The sequence below is a fragment of the Talpa europaea genome, assembly GCF_964194135.1.
Source record: "Talpa europaea genome assembly, chromosome: 16".
Lineage (NCBI taxonomy): Eukaryota > Metazoa > Chordata > Mammalia > Eulipotyphla > Talpidae > Talpa > Talpa europaea.
Window position 1 is genome coordinate 48,998,899 of NC_140084.1, and position 9,476 is coordinate 49,008,374.

Sequence of the window (9,476 nt, forward strand, 5' to 3'; positions counted from 1 at the left end):
AGCAGGGAGCAGAACAGGCAGATGTGTGGAAATACGCTGTTAAGGGGAGCAGCAGGCACGACAGGAGAGATGTGCCACGCCATGTGGGAATCGCCCTTGCCGGCCTGGCATCAAACCAGGCTGCCAAGGCTGCAGACAGCTTCACAGCAGTGCACTCTACCTGATGTGCCACTGGGTCCTGAGGACTTTATTTTTTAAGTTTCTCTTACTGCAGTTCCCAAAACAGGAAATTGAAACTTCATAGAAAAAAGCAGCCTTCGCCCCCATAACTCAATGGAAAATACCCTTAGTCTTTGGATGTGTGAGTATGTGCCCTTCACATTCCTTTTCTATGCCTGACATATCCAGCATACCCCTGTTTCCTCCAAATGATGGTCTGTCTCAAAGGCTGTGTTCTAACCAGCTTTGGTAGTTAACTTGGGCCTGATATACCTTGGGCATCACCCAATAAGTACTTAGGTCATAATGTCAAAGTTTTCAGCCTGTTAACTTCATATGTGTTCAAAACGTCTATTTATCCGTGTCTGTCTTGTACATTTTCAAACACGCTTTTTATTATTTTCATTTTATTTTAGTATAAACTTTTTTTTAAAGATTTGTTTATTTATATGTGAACTGGGGTACATGTCAGAGGCGCAGGAGGGCGAGAGAATCACCAGGGACATATTGGGAAGCAGAACAGGTGGATTGACTGAAAAACACTGTTGAGGGAGGCAGCGGGCGAGGCAGGAAAGTCTGCTGCACCATGTGGCTAGCTCCCTGGCCGGCCGTCGAACTCGCGCTGCAGAGGCTGCGGATAGCTTCACAGCGCTGCGCCTAACCCGCGGAGCCACCAAGAGGCCCTAATTCTGTATTGATTTTTGACGCTGTATACTGCTCTATTTAAGGAGTGTTTACCCGTCCATTCACCTGAACATTCAGGTTATTGATTCTTAGAATGTTTGCCAAGACGTCCGTAGTTCATATGAAAATTTTTAACAATATTCTTAGCACTGGTATTTCTAGATCACCTGGAAGGAGAAAGCTACGTTGGTTGTGCAGAATACCCGGATGGTCTGGTAAAGGGGCCCCCGTCGGCTCCTCGGCTCCCCCACCTCCCTGGCACGCCCGAGCAGCTGGTGTTTCTGTGTTTCTTGTGTCCTTGGGGCTGGTGCAGACCAGACACCGCGCTGCTGGGCGTTTCCTCACTGGGGGTGTCCTGTGTCTTCCAGGGGATGTTCACCCACCCTGAAGCCTGACCCCGCCTCCCTAGCAGAGGGCCCCGCACCTGCTCCAGACCCTCACGCCCGCCCCCGCCGCTGGCCCCGCCCCATCCAACGGGCTCCGCCCCCGCCGCTGGCCCCGCCCCTCCCAACTGGCTCAGCCCCGCTGCTGGACCCGCCCATTCCAACGAGCTCCGCCCTCGCCGCAGGCCCCGCCACTTCCACAGGCTCCGCCCTGCCTCTGACCCCGCCCCTCCCAACGGGCTCCGCCCCGCCGCTGGCCCCGCCCCCTAACGGGCTCCGCCCCGCCGCCGGCTCCGCCTCATCTCACTCAAGGCAGCGCCCCTTCCAACCTGCCTTGGCCCCGCCGCTCCCAACGGGCTCCACCGTGTCAGGAGCACGACCGCGCGCACCTCCGCCCCCGCCCCCGCCGCTGCGAACGCGCCGGAACCAGCGACCGCCTGGGGTCTGTTCTCTCCGGCCGTCGCCGCCCCTGTCGTCCCGGCGCCCACCGTGTCCATGGGGCGACCAGGGCTCCCGCCCTCGGACCCGGCTCCTGCTCGCGGCCCTGACTCCTGTGAGGCGCGGCCGCGGCGCCGCCCTCTGTGGCACAGGCTGAGCGGGACGGCGTCGGCTGCGGCCCGGCTCCCGCGGCCTTGCCGGGCCCGGTGCTGCGGCCCACGTCGAGGAGGGAAGGCGGTCCGGTTCCAGGACGTGATTTCGAGTCACGCCTTGAGCGGATGTGGGGGTGGGGGTGGGGCGCGGTGGGCGTGGTCACGTGACGTCACGGAGCCAGCATCCCCAGAACCCGAACCCCGGGATTCACTGCCCTGACCCAGCCCGACCAGGAGCGACCCTGGCTACAGCCCTTGAGGGCCTTGGGAGGAGGGTGGGCCCTGGGACGTCTTTCTGCCTTCGCCTTCGCGGGGAAGCTCTGGGGGAGGGGTGCTGGCCCCAGTGATGGACTGCGGTCTGGGGGTTCTGGGGCCGGTCACCGGGGGCCCCGGGTCGGTGGAGTTGAAGGTCACGAGATGAACGACCCCTTGTCTGGCTTTGGCGCTGGCCTGAATGATCCTGCTTGGCGGCTCGTATGCATCACTGGGTCTGTCAACTGGGCGTCTTATCCAGCTTCGCGGTTACCTTGGGGCGCACCGTGGAGAAGGGGTGTGTGTGTGTCTGGGGGCGGAGGATGTTATTGAAGGAGACTTGCTGGATCAGAGTTTAGATGGAACTTGGAGTCGTGTTATTGTTGGATTACGGGGGTGTGGATGCTTGTGTGTAGGCGCGAGGCCCGGGACTGAGCTTTGGAGACCAGGGTCTGGGAGGAGGGGGGTAGTGGTTGAGGTCCTGACTACTGGACTCGATGATACGACACCCACCAGGTCCCAATCTCCTTTCAAGTCCTTGCCCGCCTCAGGTACTAGGTAAACACTGGGTTCCACTTTTTAAAAGCTAAATACATTTTGGGCCTCCCCGGTGGCGCAGCGGTTGAGCGCTGGGTTGCGAAGCTGCGCGCGGCCTCTGCGGTGCCGGTTCGATCCCCAGCAGCTCCCCGGCCACCGGAGGAGGGTCCCACATGGCGCGCAGACCTCTCCTGCCGCCCACTGCTCCCCTCAGCAGTGTACTTCGGTCCTTCTGCCTGCTCTGCTCCCCGCTCTGGCTCTGGTGAATTCTCTCACCCTCCCGCACTTCTGACTGTACCCAGTGCATGTATAAACAAAAAACAAACAAACAAACCAGTAAAACAAGTAAATAAAGCATGCCTCTATTAAAAAAAAAAAAAAAAAAAAAAAAAAAAAAAAAAAGCTAAATACATTTTAATAAAGATACTTACATTTTAAAGGTTGCAGATTCGGAGTGCAACTTAAATTTTAGATTATTGAGCAATCTTTTGGGCTGGGTGTTTAATGGCCATCATACAAATCATTGACCTCAAGTCAAAATCGAAGGCCACTATAAACGCTGTACATTTTTCTCTCCAAAGGAAATCTGCAATTTTACAAACCTAGAAAAGCAGCTTTGTGGTGGCATCAGAAACTGGCTGTGCTGATGTCACTGGAAGAATCTACTGGATGTCAATCAGGAGGTGAAAGATCCAACTTTTGCCTCGTCCTCCTTGCCCATAGCGCTTATTTGGGGGGCACCCTTGCCAGCATAAGGGTGTCAGCACGTGGTTCCCACCCAGTGGGGCCAGGTGAGGAGCAGCAGTGTTCTCCCTGTCTGCAGGGGCTCTGTTCACAGAAATGCGGGAGGCCAGACTCAGAACCCAGGGCTTCAGGGTCCTTCCAGCTTGATTACTTTTTATTTATTTATTTATTTATTTATTTATTTATTTATTTATTTTCTTATTTAAATTTATTTTTCATACATACAAGAAATGGGGTACATCCTGCCAGATGTATGGGAGGGTGAAAGAGTTCATCAGAGACAGAGGGGGAAGAGAACAGACAGACTGACTGAAATACACTGCTGACGGGAGTAGTGGGCCAGGCAGGAGAGGTCTGCTGCGCCATGTGGGTATCTCCCTGGCTTGCAGGGATTTAACCTGCACTGAAGAGGCTGCGGACAGCTTCACAGCAGTGCGCTCAACCGCCTACGCCACCAGGGAGGCCTTGTCCAGCTTCATTTCTATAAATTTAAATCTTCTGTGTCTGTAAAATGGTGTCCTGAGTTCAGACTCTTATCACTCCTGGTGACCAGTGGTGTCGACTGCTGGCTAGTGCTGTCCAGCTCTATTGACAGGTGACTGGCACTTTGTACTCTAGGTGGACACTGTCTGGGTTTGCAGCCGCCATGTGTGGCTCTAGTGAGCTCTTTGTTTCCCCTGTTTGTAAAACCCTGTGGTGGTTGTTCTTGGAGCCCAAGCTCTCTTGGCGTTGAGCATGGGTGACAACCCAGTGCGCCGTCCTCTTTTGGGCACTGTGCTGTGATCGGTCGTGGCCCCCTGTTGTTTGGCTATTACCATAGTCCTTAGTTTTGCCTTTTGGCCTTCTGGTGGCTCTCTTGTCTAGAGTCCAGGTGGGCAGCCATTCGGCCATTCCAGCATCAATCCTCCCTCTCTGACCGCCCCGATTTCAAGAACACTGACCTTGCAGTGACCTTGGTCTCACTAGCCTGCTAAAGTGCATGCCCCTGGGTGGGCACAGATGCTAGTAAACCTTGGATGTATGAAGGCACGTGTAACCAGCTGCACATGCCCGCGTCTCATCCAGCTTACAGAGTGCTATGGCACTGTCCGCCCCACCGAGGTAACCCCATAGAACCCCACTGCTGTCAGGGAGAGAGCCTGGCTCAAGGGTACATGCGGCCCTTCTCCCCTAGTGTGGCCCACAGCAAACACTCCTGGCTTGGCAGCCAGTGGCTCTCTCAAAACATGGGGGGAGTCATTGGTGAAAGTCAAACAGAGGCCCTGGTATCTGTGACACATTCAACCAGCTGAGGATATCCCAGCCCGTCTGGTGCCTCAGGGAGACATGTGGTTTCTCAAGTTTCTGTGTGGACTTTTTGAGAGTGACAGGTGAATAAACCACCAAATATTGTGCCCAAATATACAACCTACATATTTCCGGTAAGACTTGGGCATCTTCTAAACCTGACCCACGCAAAGCAGAGCCTGGAAACACTACAGTCACAGCTCATGAGCAGAAAAGGGCTGACAGTTGGAAAACACATAGCGAGAAAGGTGGCGATGTTCTCTAGCCACCAGCTGTGATTGTAAAAATGAGCGACACAGACGTGGATGATGGAGGAGACAGTATGAAACAACAAGAAGCTGCTAGCCAGGACGAGGATGCTGTGGGTGGCTCTGGCCTCGGGGGAGGATCTGGGGCGGACACTCGTCCTGTGAAGGTGCCGGACCCTCTGCCTGTGCCTGTGCAGGAAGAGGACCATGGAGCTGCTGGCCCAGATGATGAGCACAGAAAACGAAAGTTCAGGGAAGACGACAAGCGCAGAGTAGAGTATGTCCGTGGTTCTGTCATGGCCCTTGGAGGAACAGTACCCAAAGTCCCTTTCCCTGGTCAGGTTTTCACTGCTCCATTTGCTGGACACATACACCAAAGAAGGCAAGAGGCTGTGTACCAACAGGCACAGGACCCAGCAGAGGAGGATGAGGATCCCAAGGTACGTGGGGGATTTTGTTTTCCAAGTCTTCCAGCAGGACCTCTCGGGGCTGATGGTGATAGCCTGGAACATACTCAAGAGGCAGGTGGTGTTGATGGACATGCCCCTGCCCACCCGCTGCACATACAGAAGAAGTTTGCACCCCGAATCATCCGTGAAGTGTTTCCATCCAAGAGCTGAGGTCATCTGGGGGACCCCTTCAGAGAGAATGACCAAGGAGTTGGAGAGAACCGCATGCTTGAGAATTAAGTCTATGGACCTCGGCCGACAGCCAGGGAGGTGAAGGAAGAGTTGATGAAGAAGGGAGAAATTTCCCAGGACGCCCACTACCGTGTGCGCTAAGAAGATGACACCTATTGTCAGGTCTCTGGAGGTCAGTCTATCATTCGTCACGTTTCCCTTTGAATTATGAGAGCGGTCGTTCCTGGGGAGAGGGGCCCACAGAAGCTCGTTGACACCAGGCGTGATTTCTGCTGTGTGTTCCCATGGGGTTGCCAGAGGCATCGGGAAGATTGCCGGATGGAGACAGTGATCAGTGTATTTCACAGGAAAATCAGCTTTAAAGATGAGGTAGGACTCACCTTGGGGAAGCAATGACAGGAAATGGAGAGAAAGCAGGATCCAAATTCTCAGACTAGGAGGGAGATTTAGGTCCCATTGGAACAAGCAGACCACCTGAGCCATTACCTGTGCCAGGCAGGGAAGCAACACTAAATCAGAGGCATGTCTACGTGTTAAAGTGGTTTTTAGAAGAACAAGAAATATTTCGGTGGCCTCAGGATGAGAGAATATTTGAGAAGCTTAACAAAACACACTGTATGGGCTGGCAAATTGGCATTTATTAAGATGAGGAGCTGGTGTCATCAAAAGACACAGAGGAAGATGTTATTATAGAGTGGCTTGTACATAGTGGCGCTACTCACTCTCATGATACCCCCCAGACTCAGATCTCCCCATTATCAGCAGAATGATTCCATTCATTGTTGGGTATATACAGTTCTATGTAGCAGCGTAATGACCTGCAGCAGCAGTACCGCGGGGGACTGATACACTCACAAAACTACATGGAATTGGGAAAAAGGAGCCAACATTGAAAGTTTATACGTATGGGTCTATTTACATACATTTACATACACAGCCAGTAAAAGGGAGCTCATCTCTTCAATGTCAGACTAGTGGCAAACCTACTCCCCCTATTCCCAAGTGTCCGCTTCCCACAGTTAGTGCCCCAGAATTTCGCTCTTGGAGCCCTGACTTACGGGGGGCTCAGGAGGGCTGTGGGCAACTGAGGATATTCTGTTTCTTGATCTGGGTTTATGTTTGCAGTGATTGGAAGTCCCACGGAGTGCTGCATTCGTAACGTGGACGTGTCTCTACATTTAAAAAAATACAACCACCAAAAAGAAAGACGCAGGATGGGAGGGTGGGCTGGGACTAGTGACTGACCTGCTGCCTTGGTCTGGGGGATGAAACTGCAGAGCTAGAGGCCCCCAGGAGCCCACAAGGAAACATCCAGGGATTGCGACTGTGCCGCCTATCGCGACCTCGGTGGTGCTGGGCCCTAAAGCCTTCTTTTCTTTAGGATGTTTTTGCGGCTGCATCTGGCAAACACACACATAGGGGAAATGATATGAACTCACCACTCAGGGTCTAGCAAAGGAAAGGAAACCCCCAAACCTTCATAACCTTTGAGTCCTACCCACCTGAGGTTCCTGGTGCGGGCGGAGGTGGGAGAGATGTTGGAGAGGTGGGGTGTGGGGTGGCCACTGGGTGAGGCCAGGACACAAGTTAACATTCTAAACCATCCAAGGAATAAAGGAACTCAGCGGCGGCCATTGGTTAGGGGTGGTGGCCTAGATGCAGCTGCAATCCGGTGCTTGAGAATCAAATGTAAGGTCTTCAACTAACACTCAGAGCCTAAAGAAAGAGAAAATGGCAAAGAAATTGGTAAATCCCCAGGATCCCAACTACATTCTAGGATAATGAACATTGCTATCGCCAAGTCCTTAGAGGTTGTTCGGGCACGCCCCGGGTCCACAGTGGAGCTGTGGGCTACCCGAGCACAGGCACGCACTAGACTCACAGGATATTTATTTAGCATATTGTCTTGTCAAATGTATAAGCTTTATTTTATTTTAAAAATAATTTATTTTTTACGCAAAGAACTGCCTGTAGGCCAGAGATGCGGGTGGTGAGAGGACTCACCAGAGACAGAGTGGGGAGCAGAACAGGTGGATCCACTGACAACCGGGGATCCAACTCGTGCTACAGTGGCTGTGGTCAGCCTCATAAGTGCTGAGACACAGTCCCTTGTGGCACCAGGAGGCCCCTGAATGTATAAACTTTAGGTTGTGCTCACAGTAGGCAGAACCTTGGTGTCCGTGTCATACCAGCCTCTTCTGACCTTATCCGTGTTTGCTGGCGGTGCCGGCATTGTGGACCCTGTCAAGGCAAGGGGAGGTTCGGCTCAGGCAGGTCACCCGATCCTTCTAAAGTCACACAAGCCGGACCTGGCTGGGCTGGTTGCCAGGCAGGGGTCCTAACCCAGCAGCACCCTGGCAACCACTGGTCGCTCTTCACACATTCGGTTGGCTCGCATACCCGGCTGCTGTACTTCACATTGTTAGTATTTGATCATTTTGGTTGTAAGCAGTTTCCATTTGGGTGTCAAGCTTTATTCTCTAGAGCAACAGCAAAGAAAGCTTTCAAGAGCCCCAATAAGAGACAGCTGCCCACACTACAGTTTGATCCTCAGTGGCCTCAAGTACAAGTTAGATTTAGTGACACAGACTGGTTTCTCAGCAGAGAGCCCCATCTGCTGGCGTGCCAGGAACAAGAATCCCCTGGTATTTATAAAATAAATGCATATTTAATGAATTAAATTATGGGATAATGTTATTTTATCCCTCAAGTGTGAAACATTAATACATGATCAGATAGGGTAGGATAGAATCTAAGTTTTTATAATTTAGGTTGCGTGCTTATTTTTTTATTAATAGTTAACGTAAGTGAAGTTATTAGTAATGAGGCAAGATCTGTGAAGAATAAGATACAAGAGCTATGGAAATGGAGTTGGGAGCTGGGAAACCTTGTGCATTGTGCAAATGAAAATAGGGAACTGAGCCTCAAGCGTGGGACTGAGGCTAGGACATTATTAACCCAGAAGAATTGTACATGACATGTTTGGTTCTATCGTCTATTATTTACAATTGTGTTATTTCCTTTCTCCTCAATGGTGCTTCCCCAACATCCAGAGGAAAAGTGTCTCTGCATAATCATTAGTCTTTTTCAGTGGAGACATAATATTAGACTGTCTCCAGTCATGGCCACATAAACCCAGAGTTCTAGAAAAGCATTTTTATTCCAGAAACAACTTCAGACACCTGATTTCTGCACAAGATTAGGTCGTTGTTACACTGCTCCATCCTATTCTTTTTTCTTTTTTTTAAGGATTTATTTATTTATGCAAGCACTGGGTACAGTCAGAAGCGCAGGAGGGTGAGAGAACTCACAATAGCCAGAGCGGGGAGTGCTCCATCCTACTCTTTAAGCCTCGAGCTACTAGAAGCATCCTTACACTATATGGAAAAAATTTACGCAGTGATTTGTGTAAGGAAATGTGAACAATAGTTTGCTTTCATGATGACAATCCTTAAGTGCCTTAAAAATCAAGTTTCACTATTTACCAATGTGCTTCCCCTGAGAGGATTTAATTAGATTACATGGAGGTCAGCAAGGTTGCCCAGGGTCCCGGCCCTTGATTCTTTTCACTAGGTCATCTCATAGCAGAGGAATCATGCCTCCTCTTGTGATTCTGCCAGTGGATCAACCGCCTCCACCCCAGAAGAGACACAAGCACTGTCTCAGACTTCCTGTACAGAGTCTGCCTTAGGCTGCAACAGAAAGTACTCACTGGATTCCTTCCCTCTGCCAGGACGTTTGGCTCAAGGCGATGGTCGGGGCGCCCAGCAGGTTGTGGGAGACAGTCAGACCCCAAGATAAAGGCTTGTGATGCGGTGACCTCACCTCCCCTCAGAGCTGCGATTATCATTTCTCCTGGAGCAGTGATGACAGGGCGGCTTGGAGAACTGAGAACATGGCAGAAAAACTTTTTTCCCAGTTGCCAGCTGTCAGAGGCAATTATGAGTGTCT

At 51.7% G+C, this 9,476-nt stretch overlaps 1 protein-coding gene across 1 annotated transcript; it reads right to left on the reverse strand.

Annotated features, from left to right (window-relative positions):
• Positions 1 to 2,309: 2,309 nt before the first annotated feature.
• On the reverse strand, positions 2,310 to 7,923 carry LOC311186126 (vomeronasal type-1 receptor 4-like; the record flags this gene model as incomplete). The annotated part of the gene is made up of 6 exons (XM_084257011.1): positions 2,310 to 2,378; positions 2,461 to 2,520; positions 4,938 to 5,748; positions 5,906 to 5,958; positions 7,684 to 7,766; positions 7,869 to 7,923. The coding sequence occupies 6 exons, from the start codon at positions 7,921 to 7,923 to the stop codon at positions 2,310 to 2,312; spliced, it is 1,131 nt and encodes a 376-aa protein (XP_084113137.1).
• Positions 7,924 to 9,476: the final 1,553 nt, after the last annotated feature.